This window comes from Heptranchias perlo, chromosome 8, assembly GCF_035084215.1.
Source record: "Heptranchias perlo isolate sHepPer1 chromosome 8, sHepPer1.hap1, whole genome shotgun sequence".
NCBI lineage: Eukaryota > Metazoa > Chordata > Chondrichthyes > Hexanchiformes > Hexanchidae > Heptranchias > Heptranchias perlo.
The window spans coordinates 38,334,276-38,360,734 of record NC_090332.1 but is presented as its reverse complement, the minus strand read 5'-3'; the positions used below and the strand labels follow the sequence as shown (position 1 = coordinate 38,360,734).

General features: G+C 40.9%; 1 protein-coding gene across 10 annotated transcripts in view; it reads left to right on the top strand.

The window, feature by feature from the left end:
* Positions 1-26,459, top strand: part of nrxn1a (neurexin 1a) — a 1,536,646-nt gene that overhangs the window by 109,193 nt on the left and 1,400,994 nt on the right. For 9 of the 10 annotated variants that reach the window (XM_067988981.1, XM_067988978.1, XM_067988975.1 and 6 more), the window contains one exon: positions 6,074-6,103. The exons of the other annotated variant lie outside the window; for it this stretch is intronic. In XM_067988981.1, coding sequence (XP_067845082.1) covers positions 6,074-6,103 — 30 coding nt within the window. The remainder of the gene's footprint in view (positions 1-6,073; positions 6,104-26,459) is intronic. 10 annotated transcript variants of the gene reach the window in all.

The following is a 26,459-nucleotide window of genomic DNA, read 5'->3' as shown; positions in this document are numbered from 1 at the left end:
TCCCAAGGCGCCTCACAGGAGTGATTTTCAAACAAAATTTGACACCGAATCACATGAGATGTTAGGACAGGTGACCCGAAGTTTGGCCAAAGAGGTAGTTTTTAAGGAGCATTTTAAAGGAGGAGAGAGAGGTAGAGAGGCGGAGAGGTTTAGGGAGGGAATACCAGAGATTAGGGCCTAGGCAGCTGAAGACACGGCCACCAATGGTGGAGCGATTAAAATTGGGGATGCACAAGAGGCAAAAATTGGAGGATCACAGAGATTTCGGAGGGTTGTCGGGCTGGAGGAGGTTACAGAGGTAGGGAGTGGCGAGACTATGGAGGGATTTGAAAACCAGGATGAGAATTTTAAAATGGAGGCGTTCCTGGACCGGGAGCCAATGTAGGTCAGCGAGCACAGGGGTAATTGGTGAATGGTACTTGGTGGGAGTTAGGATACGGGCAGCAGAGTTTTGGATGAGCTCAAGTCTATGGAGGCTATTCACTATTGAACATCCCAAAATAGAGAAGTACGCATGCTTGTGTAGGAATCATGCTCTATCAAAAGCAACCTTTTGCACATTATCAAGAGTGTATTAATATCACCACTTGACGACTGCATATAAAAATGCTTTTAATTTCTGAACAAAAAGTAGTGATATCAATTCCTGTTTCCTGGGCAGCATCTACATAAGTACTGGAAACCGAAATGGTTTATAAACCCATATTTTGAGACCACATTCATGACCTCCTTGGAGGGCGAACAGCATCACCAGCCTCGCCATCCACGCCATCCACCTCTGACACGTGGAGCTCCACAACAGAGTGCTGTGACACATCCACCTGTACAGCAGGAGGGAGGGCTACCGCAGAGAGAGATGCATCGCAGAGGGCACTATCCTCGCCACACGTTCCACAGACCGAGGCTCAGCCTCCTGGACCTCTCTGAGCAGCAGTGCACACGGAGGCTCAGAGTCAGTCGACATGTAGCCGTGGACATCTGCAGCCTCCTTCATGCCGAGCTGCTCCTGGCTGGCCCGTGCACCATCTTCCTACCTGTCGCTGGGTGCAACCGGGGACATCGCCGATGTCTCTCAGTCGTCTGCGCAGAAGAGACTCTGCAGAGACACAATGGGTGGCATCAGTGGTGGGTCCTCATAGTGATACCCAGGAGCGGGCATTATTGCACAAACCGGACAGGATTCGCGAAGACATGGCAGTAGTTGTGCCAATATAATGTGTGATGTGAGTTGATCAGAAATTCAATATAAGAAACAACCATGACAAACCCTCAAACACCCTTGTGCATCCCTTTCATGCTCACGACACGTTTGCCTTACGCTGCCTACTGCACATATGTGATACATGCCTTGTGGCTGCAGCACAGGTGGTGGCAGGTTGAGTGAGGCTGGCCGTGAGAGAGATGCACGAGAGGGTGAGTATGGGATAGAGCCATGAGATTGTATGAGGATTGGGTTGCGTGGTAGTGGCGGGGTGAGTACTGGCGAGGTGAGTAGGTGCAGGTAAGATGAGGATGGGGTTTGAGTGGGTATGAGGGGTGATGTGATAGAGTAGTGTTGGCAGTGCCGAAGGCGATGTGGGGTGGGGGCAGTGATGTGGCAGACGGAGTGTAGGGGAAAGACTATGTGTACTCACTGTGGCTGACCTACTGAGGTCATTGGACCGCCTCCTGCACTGTGTGCAGGTGGGCGATATGTTGGTGGCGCAGGTGACCCCCTCTGCCACCTCGAGCCAGGCCTTCCTGGTGGCGGAGGCGGGCCGCTTCCTCCTGCCCGTCGGGTGGAAGATCTCTGTCCTCCCCCTCCTCCTCACCCCATGTATTGATACCTGGGGTGAGGCATCATTAAACTGGGAGCAGCCTTCCCCCTGGGCTGCTCCATGCAGTCATCTTTGCTATTGGTTGCAGCATCTGTCAGTGGAGTACTGCCCCTTTAAATAGAGTGCCTCCAGCTGACAGATCTTACTGCGCATGCGCAGCCCGCCCGACGCGCAGATCAGCAGCGGGGAACCCGGAGGAGCAGGTAAGTGGCTCCAATTAGTGTGTTGCCTGCTACGATCGCGTGGGAAACTCACTAATTTCACCGGGCGCGTTACCCACGCGCCCGCTTGCCCACCCGCCGAGAACCCGCATCCCTGCTAAAATCGGGCCCAATCTCTCCAAATTCTACACAATGTAATAGATCCGTTAAAAAAAGGGTTGTAATGACATTAAAACTGCAGGCATTTCTACACAATATAAGACTTCTGTTAAAGGTCTAACTTCTTGAGGCTTTGTTCTAGTTTTATAACACTGCTAACTTCAATTGAATACAAATCTAAGACGCACAATTTACTTTCCAGCACAAACCATTATCTACATAATCAATGTTGATTAGTGTTTCTTCCCCATGCTATCATTTAGACTTAAATGTTGCAGGCTGTAATTTTAGTCCAGGATGCTCTTGCTGTTTAGAAAATAGGGGATAGAGATTGGCTATGGTCCATTTTCGAGTCCCTAACTAGCGGCGTGCCGACAGCCGCACTCCAACCGGTTCGTGGGCCTCTAACATTTTTTGCGCAAACTGTCAGTGCCTGTTACGCCTCCACAAGTCAGCTTGCTCATTTGAAGAGGACTAATTTTGGACAGCTTGCTTCGTCGGTAGCGGCCCGAAGGTAAGCCCTGCCCTGGGAAGGGGTTGGAGCGGGCAACAAGGGTGGGGGCAGTTGTGAGGATTGTGAAGTCTGGGGAGCACTCCTGGTTCCTGCTTTAAAGAAAATTTTAAAAATTAATTCTTACTTGGTTGCTGTAGAATCCTGAGCAGAGCAGGTGCGGTGCCAGCTTCACACATTAGAAATAAATTTCCCAGTGGGGACTTGAAACAGGCATTCGACTGTTTATTAACATATAGAATCATAGAATGGTTACAGCTCAGAAGGAGGCCATTCGGCCCGTCGAGCCCGTGCCAGCTCTCTGCAAGAGCAATCCAGTTGGTCCCTTTCCCCGAAGCCCTGCAAATATTTTCCCTTCAAATACTTATCCAATTCCTTTTTGAAAGCCATGATTGAATTTGCCTCCACCACGCTTTCAGATCATAACTGCTCGCTGCGTAAAAAAGTTTTTCCTCATGTCACCTTTAGTTCTTTTTTCAATCACCTTAAATCTGTGTCCTTTGGTTCTCGATCCTTCTGCTAATGGGAAGGGGCCTAATTCAAGGGACGCCTAAAAAATAGACCTGACGAATTTAGTAGTGGCCTGAACGCACGCACAGATTGGGCGCTAAATTTGTCAGCGTTGCACCCGGTTTACACACAAAAACCGGGCGCAGCGCAAACTAATTTCTCTCCCTAAGGCTATTTATGTTTTAAAAATTACTTTCAGTATGCCATTGTCTATAAGTAGACAAATAGGTCTAACCTAGAGTTATAACAAAACACAATGGTCTGGGTGTTTTTGTTGGCAAAAGTGTACTCTCTGAATTTTGGCTTATTTTGACCTGGGATTAATCATTTACCAACAAAAGGATGGAATAGATTAGTTGGTAGAATTCCCAGTAAGATTCCCAATGTTCTATTTTTAATTGTCAGTAGTGATGAGGCTATCCAGCGGTTGGCTTGCCACTGAGATAAGAAAACAAATAGTTCTGTTATTTCTCTGTTGGGGATGGAGTCCTCTTCTCATTGGAGGGTACTGGGTCGGGGGGGGGGGAGAATACACGGGTGGAGGTTGGAGGAGGGGTGGTTGTAGCAAAGAAAATCCAATTTTCTACCTTCGTAAAACTATGTTTCCTGCCCTAAATGTCATACAATCAGTGTTTAGTGTTTAATTTTAATCAGGGGCTGCCACCAGTACTGCACATGCACCAACAGAAATATCTAAAGCTTAGATAATGGTGCTAAAATACTGTTCCTGTGTTGTTAAACACTAAATATTATCATATGTAATGGTGATTTAATTGTAAACCTTTTTGTAATATCGTAAGTCTTTTATGCAATCCTCATAGCAACACTTAAGCACACCTTAGCAACAAATACATTTCACTTAATTAAAGCTAAATGTTGTAACATTTTTCCATTCTTAAAATAAGCCCCATTATTGATGTGATCTATTTTTAAAGTTACTTAATTAATGGGAATGCAAATGACAATGTTATGGTATGTTAATGAATGTTACGTCAATTAATATGCTAAACGCTGTACACCTTAGGTGTGAAAGAATCCGTAAATATGATTCTCCACATTTGTCCCAATGTAATACTTTCTCAGTTACGCCCTGATATGCAAACTGAACACACTTCTAAGTGATATGTGCTCCTATTAAAGGTTTTAACGCAAAGAGATAGCAGTTCAGTTTCATGAAACTGTATTCCAAAAAGAAACAAAATCAAATTTTGCACTAACAAAATCAGCCATTTAAGATATAATATCATGGCATTTCTGGAGATTTTATTTGATTTGACAATTACATTATGCATTTATTGAATGGGTGCACATGACATTTAAAAAAAAATTATGTTCTTTGGAAGTCATTAAGGAGCTATCCTGTATATTTTGCTTTATAAAAGTGTCATCTTCTGATGGAAACTGAGAAAAAAACTGTTTTGGAAAGAAAAAAAAATGGGACACCCTCAGGTTAATTATTTCTGTCAGTCTTTGTCAGAGCTATGTATAGTGATGGACATGACAGCAAACTTAATCATATCTGCCGCTGTTTTGTTAGGGAAGTAACAACTTCAGGGGTTATACTCTCCAAGCTGATGGGAACCAGTTTGGTACCTGTAAAAGAGATTCTCCTGCTGACCAATTTGACTTCAATCAGAGAATTGGAGCAGTGCTCGAGAGTCAAATACTTGTCTGGTTTGCCACCAGTGACAGTGTCTAGTCAGCCATAGGTTCTTGGCTGCACTTGGCTTTCCCTAACATGATAATAGATCTCAATTTGACCAATCAGAGAAATGATTTTTAAACACTGCAATTATATTTTCATTAGCTGTGCTTTTAATGGTGGGCTTCATAGAATTGAAACTGCCAAATCCATCATAAATCTTTACTTTTCATCCACATCTATTTAAATTTTTTTTTAAAAAGCCATCAGCAAACATTTTACTCATGTTCCTCAACAATCAGATACTGGAAACTTGTTTTTTGTATGTGCATGTCAAATATCTAAATTGAAATCTAGGGGGTAGTTTTGAACTTTTATTGCTGGGTGGAGAACTGGCAGTTGGGGATCGCTATTTGTCCATTTTCTTTCCCATTAACTTCAATGGAAAGAATAATTGGGCGGCGTGTTCAACAGGCAGCTGATCTGCTACTGCCAATCTTCGGTTCTGGACTGTAAAAGTTAAGATCTACCCTTAGGTCTCCTTTAAAAACAGTGCTTTGAATAATGTTACAAAACAATGCAACTATTCTCATTGGTTTTACCTATATTAAAATGAATTACATTTTTATGGAAGGCTGGAATGATGAAATTTTGTATTAGTTTCAAAAATAAATTTTGCAAACCGTATATCTTTGGGGATATTGTTTCTTAAATTGGATATGACTCAAGTACTAGCTTGAATTCAAGTTGCAGTAAAACTATCCAAATTAACACAAGGCAACATTCTGTAGAAAGTTAAAGCAGAAAGATGTATAACTATTTGAAAGTAAACAGCTGTGGACAATGTTTATAGCATCTCTACTCAGTGCTTCTATTTTATATTTGGAACCTAAATCATAATAAAAATTTTCCTGAAAATATACATTTCTGGAAGCAGACTAACCACTTATTGAAATATGTTTTTTGACACATTATGTAGGGCAGAAGGGTGGTCCTGTTACAAAATTTCCCTTAAGAACCTTAGTTCTCTTTAATGCAAATATTTGTATGTAGAAAATCTCAGAATTGTCCAATGCTATCTGAATCATTTCTTCATTCTTCTGATCTTGTCCCAAAGCATTGCAACCTGTGGTTGAAAAATGCTTTTTTATTTCCCTGTAATGAAGACATCTAATAGAAAGCAGATGTCTGTCACAAAACATTTTTGTCATTGTGACAATACCTTCCCACATGCCCTTGTTCTTTGCTGACTGTGCTCTTGTTTCCCTTCAAGGTCTGGCGCACCTGATGATGGGCGACCAAGGTATGGGTTCCATTCCTTTTTTCCACTGTGCTTCCTTCTTCCCCCCTTTAGTAGTTGTCTTTAAACTCTCTCTAGAAATAATTCAAAAAAAGCTTATACTTCCGGTTTGGCTGTTTCAAGAAAAATCTGTCTTTCTTTATCCTTTTTTTTTCTTTTTGCACTCGAGTCAAGCTTTTTTCTTTGTCTTTGTCTTTGTGCAAATTAGGAGAAAGTGAGAACAATTAATGTGAAAATGTCAGTGTTAAAAGAATAATTAACGCAATGTTAAAATTATAGTTGAGTATATAGATAGTTTGGAGTGCTTGAAGTCGAGATGTTCGGAGTTGTGCTTGCTTATGTATCAGGTGGTATTGTCCCTAATTAGTGCCTGCTCTCAGCTTGGAGTGTGATGAATTGTCACACTTTATCGCAACATGTGTGCAGCAGCGTGCCTATAACCATAAACAAAGATGCATGGCTGATTGAAAGTTTGCTGTATGCACCTGCCCAGGCTGTTGGAATGCTGGAGGAATGGTTTTGCAAGCAAGTGAACCACATAATTTCACTCCTAATTACTTTCAATGTTATTTTTAAGTTGAGTCAGTTAAATCATGGTTCTCCAGATGTTTCGAATACATAAATTTCCTAACAGTAAATTAGCTTCATAACATGGAATTCATGCTTCCATCTCAACTTAGTATACTCATAGTACATGTGTATGTTTACATATTGAATATTCTTTTTCTTGCTATGATTAGTTGCATTTACATATATCATGAAACTTATAAATTGTTTCTCTCTTTCTATTCAAATATGCTTACTTCATGGAACCATTCCATCAATTCCATAGGTAAAATTAAAGGTACTAAATGTTTTGCTTTTTGGAATAATTAAAAGTATATACTTTTAAATAATTTTGAAATGCCATTTATATAATTGGGGAAAAAAGGAGCATTTTAATTTGTTGCTTGAAGGTTTATGGTGGGTAAATGATGTTTGGTTATGATATTGTATTGCATTACAAGATCTCAAAGGTAAGGCTATTGTTGATATTTCTGTTTTTGCCTATTTATACTGATCATGAAATTCTTATCTGCTTGTTGGATAAAATAATTTAGAAAACTAAGAGATGATTTTCTCTTCATGTTGGAAGGTTGATATGTTTGTAACTTTAACTTTTAGAATATTTCATTATCTGGACAAAAGCATTCTAAAATTCATTACTGACATCTTGCAATAGAACATAGTCCCATTTGAAACCCGACAAAAGCTATTTTAAATATAGATGTTACACATTTTAATTTGAACAACATCTCTTTTTAATTATTTTTAATGGATATTGACGGATTGCTTTTAGTGTCTTTAATGAGCAAAGGGTATCGACTACTGAATGGTTACAAAGTTTCTAAAATTGAATAAGTGTAAATGTTGAATGCTAGATTCGCTCAGTGAAGAGATATTTTAGGTATCACTTTCAAGATTGCAATTTTAAATGAACATGTGCAGTAAAGTTTAAATGAAAATATTGCAGTTATATTAATCAAAGTAGATGCGGGGCCCTCCTGACACTTAGCAGTCTTACCCAGTGAATAGCTTAGCCATACAGATGCGGAAAGAACTAGGAGTTAGCTGATTTCAGTCATGATGGCAGTAGGAGCTCTACAGTTGGTCTTATTGCCTTTAGGTTAGAAAGGGGAAACTTGGCCAGAGGTTCCTGCTATAAGTGCTTATGTGGATGTCAGGTGAGGATAAGATTAGCTGAGGTTTTGATATCCCTGCAGTAGAAACTGTCGACACTTATTGTCAAGGTTTACACGTAAATACTGATCACTTAGGCGAGATACTGGGGGTGACTGGTGCCATTAAACCATGTGTCGACAAGCATTCTATACCTTCAGGGGGGAGGCGAGAACCTTGGTGAGGAAAACAAATAGCAGTTACAAAATGGAGCAAAGGTAATTTAGGTGTTAGAAAAAATAATTTTGGTAGTAATTTGATCTGTGCTTTTGAAATAAGTTCTTCAATTAATTGCTCACTGTTTACATTTTGACTAGTTGGTTGCTTACGAGGTCGATTTTAACTAGGGATGGGATTGGTGTGTGGGGAGCCTGAAATGGGCGGCGCAATCTGAAGTCGGAAAGGAAGCAAGACCGGCCAATTTTAACTGTCGGGACTCATTTTAATATTTCGCATCTGTCTCCCGAGTCTCACTATTGGAGAGTTTATCCAGCGCATAACTGAGCCATACGAATCAAAAAGTCCTCTATTTGATCCCTAGTCTATGCTGAGCTAGCTGAGCTAGGACAACAGTGGGACTACTAAAGTTGGCTTCAGCATCCCTTGGTTAGGGAGGAGAAAATTGGGCACTGTTCTCACACCTGATCAATATCTCATCATTCCTGATGGAAGTCCATATATGTGGAGATCAACTGAGGATGGGATAGGTTTGCTGTGATTGAATAACCTGCCAACACTCACTGTCAAAGTTTGCAAATAAATAATGGTCATTTGGGCAAGGTACTGGAGAGCAACCAGTACTGTGGAATTATACCCCAGTATGAGTTATTGACTTCAGGAGAAGGGGAACAGATTAAGCTGGTGATAAAGGAAAAAGATGCAACAGAACTAGTACAAAAAAAGCCTTCATCTTTTTAATGGGTTAATGGAAATGTATTTGTGGCATTCAAAGTGACATGAAAGCTGCAATACACTAAGCTATTTTCTCCATTTCACTTTGCAAATATACCTTTTGTATGTCACCAAGGAAGGTTACTGTTTTGTTATCATATATTTTAGGGATTTAATTTGTAATGCATATAATTTTGTATTGGAAAAGAAAACACTGTTGCATATATGATTTATGAAGATCCATTGAACTGTCAAATTATCTTTTACATTCAATGTGACAGTCCTGTCATCTGGATCCTTTGTGGATTTTCAGCTTTAAGTAGCAATCAAAATAATTTGGAATCATTGTCCATGTAGACTGATATTTGTGGTTTACTAATAATTTTGTAAGAAATATTTTAAATTATATTACAACAGTGATGAGTAATCTCTGGGTACATAGTGAGAATATCTGAAAAGGACTCTAATGGGCTGAAATTGGTTAACACGAATAGCACAAAATGGGCTAATAGTGTACCGGCAGCCCGTTTTTACGCCGCGCTTGGTTTTCTTTTCCATTGACTTCAATGAAAAAGAAAATCAGTTGCGGTGTGAAATGGGCTGCTCATTCACTATCAGCCCATTTTGCGCTACTGGCATTGACCAATTTCACCCCCTAATGCTCTTATGAGCTTATTAATGATTGCATTCTTAACTGTAGAGAATAATATTCCAATTCTCATTCACTGTAATAAGTTGATTCATTGCATGACATATATAATGGATAAAGGTGCAAGTTTGCTATGGAGGTTGTTCAAGCATTTTATACGAAGAGATGGAAGACAGAAGGATGCTGTTATGTGCAATTAGGCTACACGCTTGATGTGGCGATCTTGTTTAGTGGGACACTGATATCTGTGGGGCAAGAATCTTCCATTAGACTAGTGGATTCTTTCCTGAGATGGATCTGGTTTTGCCATTATCTGTTTTTGAGGATAGGGTTTTGTTGATAGCTTCATTGGAAAAGGCAATGGTGAAATGTGTCTTCAGATTCCAAAAAAAGGTCTTTGTTTATTTTCTTCCCGCTGTCCTTTTCTAGAATTTCTCCAAGTAGTAAATCATCTAATAATCCTTTACAGCCAGCTGATAGCAATTGTACAAGAGAGGCTCAGGATGACTGACCTCTGGAACTTCTCTCCCTCCCAGCGGGATAGTGTCTAGTCTCTACTTGACACTCTAATGATTACATATTTGGACTGATAATTCATTAGGTGAGAAATTATAGGCATGACCGCACGTCAGTGTAGCATGTGTTTCAGAGAGTTGTGACTTGAATGACTTGTGCCACCGTGCTGCCATCTGAAGAAATTTTTAAAAATAAGTTTGTCATCATTTTTTTATTCACTGTTTCCCATAAAGTGTATCTGTGGGTTTTTTTTTGCTTTGTGCTTCTGCTGTGCATTTTTTCTGGGCTGTTAATTGGTTGTCAGTTGCAGTGAGCATTGAGAGGGAAACGTCATATGAGGCAGGGTAAAAGTAGCATTGGTTCAGGTGAAAGGAATTAATGAATTTTGTGTGCAGCAGCTGGTTTATACTCATGTTAGTGGGTTAGTTTTTCTGGTTGAAATAGCACCGACTTGTAATGTTAGATTTAGCTTGTTCCATTCGATGTGTGACCACATACACTCAGGTTTAATTAATCAACCAATTAATGATTGTTAAAATAAATGGTGTGCTACTAGAGGAATTGAAATGCCTCAATTTTGTTGTCATCACTTTTTAGAATGATCATTTGAGGACTGAAAATTCTAAGTTGGTTGATATAGGTAATTTTGGATTTATAATACAGTGGTACCTTTGTTTAGAATTCAGGTCTTATTAAATAATTGCTGAGAGATGCATGACTGAAATTTTTATGTTTAATTTAAGAGTAAAATAGAGATGTCCTGACTAAAATATTGCTTCAGTTGGAAGGATATTGGTATTTCTCGCAAATCTGCAAAAGCATTTTAAAGGTATGTTTTATGATTTTTCTAGAAATAGCAATTGGAACAAATCTTCACTAAAATAGAAAATGGAGAAAAGCTTCTCCCCGTCTCCCCCTTATTCTCTTTCCTGGATGTTAAACTTACCATTCATTTCCTAAGTGAACAGAAGGAATACTAATTTTATGCTTTAACAGGAGAGTCTTGGATCAGGATAGAACTGAGGAGAGAAAGGGGGAAAGTCTCCTTTGTTTGTTACTTGTGGTAAAGTGATAAATGTGAGTTTGAAGAATGCATTTCGAATTTTCCTACAAATATTAAACAGAGAAGAACAAAGTTATCCTTCAATGCATAACTTGTATAACACAGTACCATCAATTATCAAATTTAAAGTATCTGAAGAGGGGAGAAACAAATTTAAATGAATAGGAAAAAATAACTATTTCAACATATTTAGGATTTTTTTAATAACATGATTGTAGCAAATAGTTTGTGTTCATCAATATGAGGCGTCTCAGTTCTGGGGAATAGGAGACTGTTTTACTTGTAGCATCCATTGTCTGCATCAATCACTTCAAGTCGGGGCAGCTTGACGTAGATGCAACATAAACATCCCTTCACTCTACACCACATCTGTCTTAAAGAAATAATCTAGGTTAAAATATATTCCTAATCCAATAAAAAATATTTTATATATGCTTATAAAATTAATTTGTTTTTGAAAAAAAACTAGGGCTGCCAAGTGATTAAAAAATTAATCGCAATTAATCTCGCGGTTAAAAATTATAATCTCAGTTGATCTTGTTTTTAATCACATATTTAATTGATACAATGACTGCATCCATCTTGTTCAAGTTTATTTTACTCCTGATGCCCAATGTATTTCTTTGCACAAATGGCGTACATGGGTATTCATACCCTAAATTCAGTCATTTGTGTTTTTTTGGGGATGGGGATCCAAATTTATCTGAATGTTCCTTAATGCTACAAAACTTCCCTGTGCAGTAAATTTATCTAAACAGTCCATAGAAGCCTGGATCAATTGCTTAATCTTCAAGATTTCCCAATCTCATAGGTGTTGCAAGCTGTTAAAATAGGTACTCTGGGACATAAGCGAAATACTGCAGATGCTGGAAATAAAAAACAAAACTGCTGGAAACACTCAGCAGGTCAGGCAGCAGCTGTGGAAAGAGAGACCGAGTTAACGGGAGTAATTATAACTCCAAAGAACTGGTGGGTCGGGTGGGTGGGAGGTAAAAATAACAGTTTTTTTGAGTGGGTCCACAAACCAGTTCCAATGCGCCCACTTCCCAGTTTAACCCAGACGGGTTTGGATGCGTGTGCGCAACTGAAACCCATAAATGCCGTCCCCACTTAATGACAGTGGGCAGATTGTTAAAGGGGCAATGTATCTTATTGAAATAGTTGAAATACTTAATATTTTGTGGATTCTAAAGCTGAAACAAATTTAAGCTCACCTGCACGGGTTTTCCATGCCTTCTGATTCTCGTCAGGTGAAAGCAGGTGAGAAAGGCTGGATCCAAGAGGTGAGTGCCTTTAATGAACTACTTGTGGGCCAGGAGGAGCAAGATTGCTTCTCCTGGTTTCAAAGCAATCCTGCGGGCCATTACTGGCCTCCACTCGGTTCCTTCTGTTCACCTCCCACTGTGGGCTGGCTCCACATCAGAGTCAGCTGAATTTTCCAGGGCCTGACCGCCGTCCTGCATAAGGGTGCAGGATTGACGTCCACAGCTTGTCAGTATTACGTAGGTGAGGCCCGAGGCTCAATTTGCACCAAGCCTCGGGACTTTATCTTCGGGAGCATGTTCCAGATTCACCACCGACTTCACGCCGGTTTTCGACAGGAGAACAATTTCCCGGCCACTGTGTTTTTAAGGTTGGATCACAGGTTGCTCCAGTGTCACCAACAAAAATCATCTAACAAAAGTGTCCCCCTTTTAGAGGGGCACAATTAATAAACACCCAAATTATGCAAAATAAAACAGAAATTCATCAAATTAAATAATATTTTCTGCATCAACTATACACTGAAGTCCCTACAGGCCATCAGTTTTCTGCGTCCCTGACCCTGTCCCAATTCCTGGGTTCAGAATAATTTGTATATGGAAGGTGAGCATTGGCATCTCCCCAGCATGAGGCCAGGAATTTCTCTGTGGCACCTTGCTCCATTATGGAACCGACCGTTCCAACCAAAGATGCCTCAAAGTACAAACAATTGGAGAAATTTGAAGTTGCTGCTTTCCTAACCACAATCGATTTTCATTAGGAAATCAGCATTTGATGAAGTCACATGCAACACTTCCACCAGAAACTGGTCCAGGAAAGTATGCCAGCGTCATGCAGGCGTACTCAGTGTTTAGGGCAAATGAGGCAGAGCTTGTGGGACTTTTAATGAATGACATTATCCTGCCAGTCACCCCTCTTATGGTGACGTCGGCACATAAGTGAGTGGACACAAGAAGTGACTGTCCCCACTTCCGGAAGACTTACATCACATAAAAAAAACATGGAGGAGACCTGGCACAGCCAGGTCCTGCCCCAAATTCCAGCATGCCTATGCCAATGGTGCTGTTAAAGCACATCCCCAGCCCTGGAATTTCAGGCCTGATGTTTCTTTACTTAGCCTTAGCTTCCATTTTATTATTGCAGGAATTTATCCTGGATTATTCCTTTACCCATCAACTCAAACAATAACAACTTGCATTTATATAGCACCTTTAACTTAGCAAAATGTCTCAAAGCACTTCACAGGTGTGTTATAAAACAAAATTTGATACCAAGCCACATAAGGAGATATTAGGACAGATGACCAAAAGCTTGGTCAAAGAGTTAGGTTTTAAGAAGCGTCTTAAAGGAGGACATAGAGGTAGGGAGGCAGAGAGGTTTAGGAGGGAATTCCAGAGCTTAGGGCCTAGGCAGCTTAAGGCACGGTCACTAATGGTGGAGCGATGAAAATCGGGGATGCACGAGAGGCCAGAATTGGAGAAGCACATAGATCTCGGAGGGTTGTAGGGCTAGAACAGGTGACAGAGATAGAGAGGGGCGAGGCCATGGAGGATTTGAAAACAAGGATCAGAATTTTAAAATCTCCCTCAAAAGATAACCCCCCTACTACACCATTGTGAGCGTTTCCATTTCTTGCACCTGCCTTATGGCTTCACTGAGTGACATTTCCCATTCACAGCTAATTTATGGTCAATGTTTTGTGCTGGATTTTGGTTGAGACCACCCAAATTAATTTCATGTAGCTGTCAGAGAGAGTAGACTTCAGTTTTATCCATCTGCTTGGAGCCAAACACAGGTACCAGTGGGGAAAGGAGGGTGTCTGATACACGATACTATTCAGTTCCCTCACTTTTAGAAACTCACTTAATTTGAATGACTGCTCCTCCTGAAATAGAAGATAAAATTCTGAAGCTTTGAATAATAAATCAAGCAAATACACAATTAATGTAAAAAATGAGAAATAAGATTCATACAAAATGCAAAAAAATTATCATTATTTACAAAAACAACATTTAGCTACTGCACTTTATTTGCATGTCAATACTTAGTAATGTAAACTTAGAACCTCTTAAGATTATTTACTTGCTTTTACGTGACTTGGGATTGAATCTCAGTTTGTATGACTGCAATGACCATCCATGTATATAAGGGGGCACTGGAAATTTGGACGCTATCACTTAGTTCCAGGTGAAGTGCACTGGAAGTGCATTTCACCTGTTTTACCCTAGGAAAATCCAATAATACAATAGTACATTTGCACTCTAGGGAGAGTAGAAGACAGAAGGGTAGTGGTGGAAGTGTGAGAAAGATACTGTTATTTAGTAATCTCTCATAGATTTCTTACTATACTTTGTAAATTGATATTTTACATTGTGTATATGTGATGCAGTCAGAAAAAACTGCATGACCAAACACCCACTTTAGTTGGGACAGGGACGAGGATCCCAGAGACATGGATTGATCGTGGAAGCACAGGCAGATGGGAAAGGTGTTGGGAATGGGAGAGACCTAGAGAAGGTGAGGAGTTCTCAGAGTCACAGATAAGATGGAGAGGGAAGGAATTCTTGAGACATGAAGGAGAGATCTTGGAGAAATAGAATAAGTGGTGTGGGGGCAGCGGACCTATTGAGACACAGTGGGCACAGGTTTTTTTTGAGAGGAGAATGTTGGTGGTATGATGGGGGAACTTGAGGCATGGGGGAGATAATTTTAACCCCCAAGGACGGGTAGGTTGGGAGCGGGTGGGAAGGTGAAAATGTAAAACCCAACCCCAACCTGCCTCCAACCCACCCACTTCCGGTTTTAACAGAGGTGGGTCAGGGGACCAACCTGCTCTCAGGAGGCATGTCGGTCAGTAAAATCTTTTAAGGAGGCTACATGCCTCCATTTTAATAGCTTTTTTATTCTTTAACTCCTGGGGCCGGGATTCCCAGGCCTTCTGATTCTTTCCACGTAGGAGGAGGCAAGAAAGGTCAGATCAACAGATGAGTGCCTTTATTGCACTGCTTGTGGGCCAAAAGGAGCAGGAATGCATCCCCCAGACCCAACAAGCTTACCTGCAGCGATCCGACACACACGATCGGCCCACCCCCATGTCTGACCCCCAAAGTCTCTGACCCCCTGATCTATACATGACCCCCCCAATGTCATAATTGCCAGGAAGTCAGGGAGTCTGCTCGGAGTAAATATCCAGGCCGTGGAGTAGGGAAGTCTTGGACACATGGAATGGGAGGGGATCATGGAAACACTTGGACAGATGGGGGAGATCTGGAAGATATAAGAGGGTCGGCGAACTTGCATAACGGTTAGAGCGGTTGCAGGTTTTTGAAAATGTGATGTGGAGCGAAAAAGGAAATTGGATTTTTAAGACATTGAGGGGAATGCAAATCAGAAACTGGAGTAGGCAAGGAGATGTATGGGACAAAAAAGGGACTGCACTTTTGGAGACATGGGAGGTAGAATTCAACATATGGGGGGGTGCAAAACGAGCATAAATGGATCGTTACCCATTATGCATCCCGCCCAATTTTCCTTTTCATTGAAGTCAGAGGAAAGGAATCGGGCGGGATGTACAACAGGCAGCCAATCCACTACTGCCCATTTTGCGCCTCTGCTGGGGTTGAATTTTACCCCCGTGGAGTAGAAGGGAATATATTGGAAACGTAGGGTGTGAAATTGGTCAACGCCAATAGCGCAAATGAGCAAATAGCAATTCAGCAGCAGGTTTTACATCATTTTCTTTTCCATTCAAGTCAATAAGAAATGGGTGTACCGATGTTGAATTTCTCCTCCAAGAGGTCTATGACCTTTTGCTCTGGCCTAATGGATAGAAATGGTCTTTTCTAGTCCTGCACTATTCCATGTTCCTAAGGACATTGGGACATGTATAGAAGTGATGAGCTGTGGTTAGCTAAATATGTTTAATGATGCATCAAGTGTAACCATGGTCTCCTGGATATTGCTTGATTGCCTTAGGGAGGCAGGGAGAAATTATTCTTAAGAGTTTCTTGTCCTGAAATTCGGCACATAATTTTTTTCTCTATGTTTTTGTTTCCTTTGGGAGTTAGACATGCCTGTGATTAAGGAAGGATGATGCATGAAGTTGCACCGTCTGATAGATAGGCTGAGAATTGATGGACTTTTCTCGACCTTCTAGTTGTATCTTGATATTTTCAAATTGTTCAAAGATGATTTTTTACACTCTTACAAGTTAAATATCTCAGAAAGGGTAGTAACCATGACAAAGAGTCTGTAATCTTGATGTGGACTTTTTAAATCACCCACAGGTGGGATAGAGAAGGACTGGGAAGAGAATTACGGGGGATAGACATTACAATCTGAACAAAATTTGACAGTCATCTATTTCTAGCTAGCTATGGATAATGGAATGGTCTTCATAACTTTCAAGATGATGATTTACCAAAAATAATTTGTTTCCTTTGTGATGCTGTGAACATACAAAAAATGACATGTGTGCACATATCAGAAATAGAATTTCCTGTAATCAGTTACAGATTATTTCTTGATAAACATGCAATAATAAATTGCTATAATCAGTCATCCTGTATAAATATCATGCATCAAGGACATGGAGCATATTGGGAGTCTGCACCACATTGACAGTTGCTGAAGGCACAAAGAAATGTTCAAAAACTTTTTATTTCTAGTTGAGAAGATGACCAGCAAGTTTGCTGCTTGCCAGTTTTGCAGTCAACATTACTCAAGAAAATGAAAAATACATTTCATGGACAGCAGTTGAACACTCTCACAGATTTTATTAATTTGTTTGATCTTACATGCTATTTAAAATAATTAACGCTTATAGGGCTGGATATTCTTCCCTTGACAGGTTAGCGATAGTGCAGTGATACTGCCTGCTCATGTGAATCCATTGCTAATTTCTTCCCAGAGCCCTATCATTATACATCCAGGGCAGGCTGAGAGTAATACCATTCCTGATAGGATTACTGCTGCCAGGTGGTAGGGAAATTCATTACTGGCGTGGTCTTTAAAAGGCAGTTTAAGGGGGTCATCTATTTCCAGCAGCAGACAGTGACAGATGTCTCAAGAAGCAGCAACCTAGGTGGGTGAGGGGATGGTGGAGGTCAGCAAGGGCTCCAAGTTTTTTGATGCATCCATGGAGGCGTTACAGGCCAAAGTCAAGGCCAGAATGGAAAAACTCTTAAGCACGTAGGGCATAAAAGGGGAGTTCAGATCGTAAGGAGGGAGGCAGCGGAAGCTGTCAGTGTAACCTCCACCACCCCAAGAATTGCCACACAGTGCAGGAAGAAGTTCACTGACCTTTCAAAGATAACCAGGGTAAGTGAAGCACTCATGCCTATCCACATCCTCTACCGCTCATACAGCCTTCACTTACCTCGTTATCTGTCATACTCTTTCCCTCTCAGTACCTGGGTGTCAGAGAAACTCTCTTATGCAAAGGGCAACCTCTGAAAACACTTAAGCACATCTTTACTCAAAACCACTCCAGCAAGTCACATAGCTTGCCATAAGGGCTTCTGCTAGTCTTCAAGGACAATCCATTTAAGGGAACAATGCACCTCCATCTCTCACATCATGGGATGAATCTACTCAAAAGAAAGAAGTGTCTATGCTACCCAGATGCCTTGGACATTCTCTTCTCCCTCCAAATGAAAAGCTTTCCCATAACCAATGCCAGTAAAATGCAACCAGGGAAGGATCGCCATGACTGAAAGCCTCCAGTCCACAAGGGCAGGAGGCTCTGGATATCTTAGGCAGACAGACAGGAGAGGTTGTAGGAGATGGCATGGTGGCAAGAGAAGATTCATAAAAGCTGTGAACTGATCATCATAGGTAGTGGCAGCTTTATGTGCTTTCTCAAAGTATTGCAATGCCTTAATACCTAGCCGCTATTTCTTCAAGGGGCAATATCAGTGTGGCGGTGGCTAAAGAAGGTCTTATATATTTCACTTCATAAGGGGTGCCTTGCAGGAAGAAGCCAGTCTCTCTGATGACCACCCAGTTACCTCCAGCTCCAAATCTTCTGGCATTTCAAGATCCCCAAATGTCTCACTCCAGCACCAGTCCAGAGACACATAGGAGGAAGTAGCTAGTGAATCAGGAGGGTTTTCATTGGGTGAAGTACTGACTATTAGTGAGAATGAGGATCTGGGAGTGGAGGAGGGAAAAAGTGACATCCTCCACAGAGGGGTTAATAACAACCCTCCAGGCTGAAAAGCCTCGGGGCCCAGATCTCAGGGGCCAAGGCTTCAAAGGAGCTACATTTAGGGAGCACTAATCTCATGTGGAGGCAGTAGAAATGGTTTCCATGCATACAGTTGAGATTATGTCCATCCAAACTAACTTCTTCCATCACCTCACCCCGTTCCTCTTTATAACAATATCACATAATCCATGCCCTCAGTCCAAAGCTGCACTTTCGACAGAGCTAGATAAAAATAGCAACAAAATCCCTGACAGAACTTCCAAAGCAGGTAAAGTAACACCAAACTTTAGCTGCACCAAACAAAACGGCCTCCTGCAAGCTGTATCCACCTCGGGGATACCTTACCGGTGCTCATACCCCTACTTCTGTAATGCAGGTAATTATTTGGGGTGGAAGTTGGGGAAGATGGTTCAGAGAGGTTAGCCACATCTCCTTGACCCTATTTAAATGAGGCGGAGTGGGCACCCAACAGACCTTAAAGGAGACTGCTGTACTACACTGGTGGTTTTGAAGTGGAATGCATTACTGTCCCATTTCACTCCATTTAACGCTCCAAATCCACCCCAAAATGGGAAGTATTCAAAAGAATATTCAGCCCAATTTTGTAAATTCAGCCTGAAGTGCCTTTTTCTTTTAAATGAAGGTCAAAATTTTTTACAGAACAAGACAGCATGGAATTAGTCACTTTGCCTGTCCTTAGGTTAATGCTTCAATGTTTGAAAATGGAAATGTTTCTCTAAATGCTGTGGTTTTGACATATTGTCAGTAGACATATATATATATAATATGCATTGCTTCATGCTGGTTTTACCATCTATATTTCAGTTACTGTTAGCATTCTTTAATGAATTGTTTAATAGACAATCTAGTTGTTTTCCAGGAAATTCTCAACTATGTTAGAATTGGTTTATATAATTACGTTTTGCATCAATTTCCAGTATTCAGCTGTCAGAAGGTCTATACGTCCATCATGCTAAAGGTAGATGTCCATCATATTGCTGATGAGGGAACATTGAGGCTTGAGATGACAGCTGTTGCAAAGCATTACCTTGAGGCCGGGTGTGGGAATGTGCAAAGCTTTCTGGTTCATTGCTTACCTGATTGAATTTCAGAAAAGCAAGCAATTGTTGTTGAACCACCATTTGACAAGGTATGGTATGGGCTCGTGCTGTGTTTGGGTAAATAGCATCATTGCACACAAGGTTCTCAGTGAATTGTGCTACTCATCATCCCACTTAAGATGAGTTCCTGGTACTGTTGTCTACTTAGCAAAGTCTCAAACCTGTGTTTGTCAGTTGTCTAATGACTTACCAGTGACTTCTTCTGTAGGGTGTTGAAGGAAGGCAAGTATTGTCTCTTTGGGATCAAATTGGCTCTAAGTTAATGTGCTTGGTGTTTGGAGATTGAAACCAAATTGATTGTGGCAGACTTAGTATTCCATTACCATAACCAGGTATGTCCATAGTATCCAGGCTTTTGTTGATGATTGACTTGTCAGCCTGCTTCTTTGATGGGACCTGGATGGTTGACCTGTCACTGGAGACTGAGATTCTTTCTGTTCAGTTCCAGATAGCCAGAGCAAGTCAATAACTTAATGGGTCAAATTAAATTTTCAAGACTGAGATCGATAGATTTTTGTTGGGTAATGGTATCAAGGGATTATAGAACAAAGGTGGATAAATGATGCTGAGGTACAGATCAGCCATAATCTAATTAAATGGCGGAGCAGGCTCGAGGGGCTGAATGGCCTACTCCAGTTCCTATGTTGCTATGTTAAGAGACAGTTGAGAAGTTAGGGCTTTTTTCACTGTAGCTGAGAAGGCTGAAGGGTGACATGATAGATGTCTTCAAAATTATGAAGGATTAAGATAATTACAAAAAGAATTAAAGGGGAGAGTAGAAAAAAATGTGTTTACACAGGATGGTTAGAATGTGGTATTCTGTGTCAAAAAACCCTAGTGGAAGTAGAAAACTTAAATTCTTTTAAAAGTAAAATAATTAGTTGCTTGAAAAATAGGTTTTTTGAAGAATATGGCGAGTGAGTAGGAGAGTGAAATTAGGTTAGACATCTCACATTGGGAAAAACTCTGACACAAATTTGATTTGCCAAGTGGTCTGTTTTTGTGCTGTAACATTCTTTGATTCCATGATTCTGTAAATTCCCTGGGCTTAGGTAAGTAGGCGGTCCCTGCAGTATGAGAGTGTGCACTCCACATCAGGCAAACAGAAACTCTACTGTGTCAATTTATCAATACTATGGTTTTGGGACTCTTAATCATGACGTTTTTCTGTACATCAGCAACTCAAATTAAAAGATACCAAACTATCGCCCCCATTTCCAAACTCCTTTTCCTCTCAGGCTGAATCAGACCATTTGTAACCTCAGCATTCTATTCGACTCTAAGCTGAGTTTCCAACCCCATATTCTTTCCATCACGAAGACTGCCCACTTCTGCCTCCATAACATAGCCTCTCTCCACCCCACCTCAGCTCATCTGCCATTGAAACTCTCATCCATGCCTTTGTCACCATAAGATTTGACTATTCCACTGATCCCTTGGTGAGCTTGCCATTGTCCTACAACTGAAAACTTTAGCTCAACCAAAACTCTGTTCTGCTGATCCACATTGGCTTCTGGTCCCCCAATCATAGTGTCTCCAATTTAAAAAATACATACTGGTGCTTAAACCCCTTCATGGTCTTGCCCTTCTCTATCTCTGTAACTTCCGTCGGCCCTACACCCCCACTCGAACTCTCTGTTCCTCTAACTTTGGCATTTATTTCATCCCTCCCTCTCTTCGCTCATCATTAGTGGCAATCCTTCAGCTGTCTAAAGCCTATGCTCTAGAATTCTCTCTTTGAACCCCTCTGCCTCTCCACCTCCCTCTCCTCTTTTAAGGCCCTTCTTAAAACCCATCTCTTTGACCAAGCTTTCGGTCACACCTTCTAATTTCTTCTTCTTTAGCTTGACACCCATTTTTGTCTGATTATACCACGGTGAAGTGCCCTGGGATTTTTTTTGTTATATATGCTATATAAATGAAAGTTGTTGCTGTTGATTGGTTATGGGTTTGGAAGAGTGAGAGGAGCAAAACAGCTTTACTTGTACACTGCACCCAAATACATTGCTAGTACAGCTATCCCTAATTAGAATGCTTGTATTTTCTAACTATCAACAAAACACAGGTAATGATAATAACAGCCTTAGGGGGGTGAAATTTGTCTTGGGCAGTAGTGCAAAATGCGCGATTGCAAATTAGCAGCCTGTTTTACACTCCACCCGTTTTACACTCCGCACAATTTTCATTTCCATTGAAGTCAATGGACTTCAGTGACTTCATTTGATATTGTCCAATTTGTCCTATCGCCCAAGATAAATTTTGCCACCTTTGTGTTTACCTGAAAAGCTTTCAAAATTCAATTTGTTCAAAAGGGATAAAACTCAAATCATTTGACAGAGTGAGAAAAGACATTGTGGAGTTGATTTAAGTAATGTGTATTACCAGCAGGGAGCCTCACCCAACAGCACCATATATCAGAAAATCATGGGCACACTGCCTACAATTTCCCATCCCTGTAATTCATGGATGGAAAATTGTGGCCACCAATTCCATAATTTCCCAATAGGTATGGCCACTTATGGCCTACATTCGTAAATTTGATCCTTGAGTCAGTCTCTTGCTTTGTAAATTACAGCCATAGATATTTATCTATTTTCGAAATGTTTTTGGATGGATTTGCAGTGGCCAGAACAGAAAATCGGTCAATCAAACCAAATCCCTGCCCCTATCAATGCCCATAAATATTTTCCTCCAGAAGTGAGGTCAGTGGCCAGAAGTTCCTTCCTAAATACTGTAAACCATATCATATCAGTCATATCAGACATCCAATTTCCTTTTGTTAGCTACTAGCTGTAAGAATGCTAGTATATAAGAAATGTTTTGCATCACTGCCAAAAGGGGAAACTGGATTTAGAGAGAACCTTCCTAGGATATTATAATTGCGATAATTTTACTTGAAATTCATTACTAGAAGTAATTTTATTTGTTTTCTTAACTAAACCTTGCCGAAAGGTTCAGCATTGCTCCTAGTGATTTGGAACTTTTTTTTCACTTTGAGACATTCACCATAAGAGGCAGTGGTGTTCGCTGCCAGAGAAAATTTGAGACCTGAGCTATTTTAACTCCAGAGCCTCATTAACATGCAGCCAGTTCACTTCATCTCTGGAACGGGTGGCAATTAGGTTGGAAGCTTCAGCCAGACTTCCCCACTGAGACCTGAGTGAAAATCGCAGTCGGGGCTGATGATGTCATTGGACCTTGATCTGCACATTTAAAGAAGGATCCCACCAGCTTTAGGCGGTTGGCTTAGTCCCCTGTCCAGAAGCCTGAGTAAAAGTCGTGATTGGTGGGAGTCAGGCAGCTTTCCTGTGGGTAAGTAACCCAGACCATTTTAATTGCCCACTCGCCTGGTTTCCGCTGGGTATTTAGGGTTAAAATCACCCTCTGGGGGTAGTAGCTGATCACTCATTAAAAGTGCAAAAGTAATGCGGCAATAGGGAAAGCAAATAGGGCTTTAGACTATATTGCTAGGATCATGAGTATAAAATGATGAGCACTATACTTAGAGTTTATAAGGCTTTGGTATTTCTGTATTTGGTACATTGTGTTCATTTTTGATCCTCTGGTGCAGAGGAGAGTGAGTTCTTTGTTATGAGGATAGGCTTCGTGAGTTGGGATTATTTACTTTGGAGAAGCATAGTCTTAGAGCGGATATGATTGAGGTTTTTCAGATGATAAGAGATCAGGTGCAGTCTGTTTAGATAGGGTTACTTCAAATGGATATGGATAATGGGGATGATAGGGTTGAAGGCCATGCATATAAAATACAAAGGCAGAGTGGGTATTTGACACATACTTGAGTGAAGAGGACAGTGCCGTTTACAAGGGGAAAGTGCATAATGAGGTTAGATTGCAATTGCATTTGATTGCCTCAGGGAATCAGTGGGGAAATTCCACAAGTTTTTTTTCTGCATTTGACACAGGTTTCTTGGAGGGAGGCGGGGGGAGAGGGGTGGTTGTGTCTCTCAGGACAGCATTACTTGGGAGGATAGTATGCTGGGTGGAGTTAGCTTAATAGGTCTGATGGTCTCATCGTTTTTGTATATTTACATGTCTACCTGCCACCAAATATAACAAGGCACACTCAATCATTGACCAAGGCATGATTAGAAATGAAGGTCATCTTTTGGCCTCATCAAATGAGCAACACAAACACGTGCATGGCAAGGAAAATAGAGGCAGTGGAGCTGCAGACCTTGAAGATTGTTTGCCTTGCATAAAATGAAGTGACCGAACAGACCTCCAGAATCTATTATCACCACTACAGTTTCACAAGTAAAGCAAATAAATAATGTCTCCTTTTGCAGCTGAGAATGTAGACAAGGACATGAGGGATTGGATTTCCCTCAACCCGCACCAGGAGGGTTGAACCGCACTTCTGCACACTACCCCGGTCCGGTGTCCTGGAGTCGACATCATTAAATATGCAGGGCGGGCTCTCAGTGGGATCCCTGCTAGCAAGATGGAGCTTGCCACTGCCAATGAGGAAAGTAAGAGTGGAGCTGCAGTGGGATATTCGCTGCAGCATCTAATTAAAGGGGCAGAAGATTGGCCTCCAGATTATATTTTAGGCCTCATACAGCGCCAAGGCCTAAAACTAGGTAGGTTTTTGGGTCTAAGGGAGGGAGAGAACTGCACTACCGGTTTTCTCCCTCCAAAATGGAGTTAAAGGGGCCTTTAACCATTGCTTCAGGAGCTGCTGCTACCCCTCTTCTGACAGCTCCTAGGGTTGGCCTTGCAGTGGCACAATGCAAGGAAGTCAGTTGGCTTTCCGGGCCCCATCTCCCTGCCATCAGTTACATGTGGCAAGACTGAAGGAGCATGGTGGCTTTCCATGCTAGGGCAGGTGAAGAAAGAAGGTTGGGGTAGGGATGTGGCGGTAGGCCTCCCTGTCACGTTTTCCTTTAATGTACCATCTGTATAACAGAGGAAACAAAATTGACTTGATACATATGTGAACATGGATGACAATGTTGAAACCTGTGCTAAGCTTATAGATGTAGAAAATGTAATTGCTGTCACTACAGAAAGAATTGAAAATGAGGAGGTAATGATAGTATGCATGAAGTGATCATCAATTTAAGTATGGTGCTGGCAATGATGAACAAACTGTCCATATTTTCCCTAACATTAAATGAGTTTGCAATGTGCAAACATACCTCAGCACACAACAGACTGCAAAGAATAAATGGACAAAAAGAATGCAGGAAAACAAGCAAAGGTAACTGTCTTTTTTTAAAATTAAAACCTTAGCTACTATAATACTGTAAATTTATTGTAAATACTTACATGATAAATATTTGTCTTTTATTCAGTTAAATTATGCTGTTATACCCAACTAACTACTCTGTACTATTATGTACTGTTTAAACTGGTTTATGTAAACCAGTTTGTGTGTGCAATTACTGTACACACTGATTAAACCTGCCTTAAGTGAACTAGTTTATTTTGCTGCAGTGTTGTTATTGCAGAAAACAGTCTGTAGTAGTTTGTCAGTATTGGACAAGAATGCTCAGAGAAGCAGATATTGTGCAAAATGTAAGGGAGAATTGAATATTTAAAGGAGTGAGCGATTGAGAGATTTTTTAATTTTTGGGGCCGACCAGAGGGACTGCGGAGTCTTTCCAGTTCTGCACTTTCCTGCGTTCCATTGTAACTTTCAGTATATCAAAGTTTCTCGATATATCATGGGTTCAGTATATAAAGGCTTTTTGATATTTTATAACATTCAGTAAATCAACTTTCACTCCTTAGTCCCTTCAGACTTTGATGTAGTGAGACTATACTCTATTATATAATAGTTTGAGAGTGAGCTCAAGGCTATTACATTCTTGTTTTGTGTTTGGATGATTATAAACTCCACAAGATTCCTTCACCAGGTTCATCACTTGCACCCCTTAAGCAGTAAGGCCTTTTAACGCACACATCTGATATTTCTATATAATATGTACTTGGAATTTTCAATTCTAATAATCAACTCCAACAAAAGATAGTAATATGGCAGTGATGCAGTCATAAAACAATAATGGAGACTGTAAACATGGAAGCGGTGAAAAGACAAGTATAAAGTACCTCTAGGTTTTGATAAGTAAAAATTCTAACTTTTAGGAGATATTTAAACTTGAGTTACTTTCCCCGTCCCAGAGACCAGCCATTTTGAATTTCCACATTAGCAAGAGCTGCTCGGCTGAGATCATTGACAAGGCACATTTGTAAGCAGCTACTTTCTATGAAAGGAACGCTGGTTAGCATCCTTTCCACTCCTGGTGCCAAACAGGAGGAAGCCCTATTAGACCTTCATTATACTAAAACAGTACCAACATTTCCCTGTTCAGAAGACTCCAGCATATGTGAATTCTTTTCATAAGCTGGAGTTTGCAGAATTTCACTTGTACTGGATATATCAAAATATTTAATATAAAATTAATTCCATTAGTGCATTAATATATGAGAGGAAAAAGGGGTAATTATATGTCTTCGGGCTACAGTCACAGGGTTCTGGTCAACCCCATAGAGAATTAGAGTAAAGCTTGAGTGGTTTACATAGTTAGCACCCAAAATTCCATTCATCTGCCAGCCACGTTTTAATTTTGGCAGTACACACAATCCTTGTTATTTTACATTGACATATTTTCTATTAGAGGTTTGTCGGTAATCTCTGCTGTTACCATAAATTTCCAAAATGCCTTGTAAGGGGTGAGACCACCACCTGTCTTCTTCAAGGCAAATGTCATCAGGCAGCAGGGAATCCCTACGCAGGGATTAGTCGGGACCAATTGTTTCCCTGGACGCTGGTACACTGGGCGTGTTCAGATTTACCGACCGGCCCCACGGCCTGGACCGTGACAAAAGAGGCATTTTATTTCTAATATTTTTTTGATTGGCCCCCTGACACAGGAGGCTGAGAGGGTCATTGCTAGGGGTGGGGG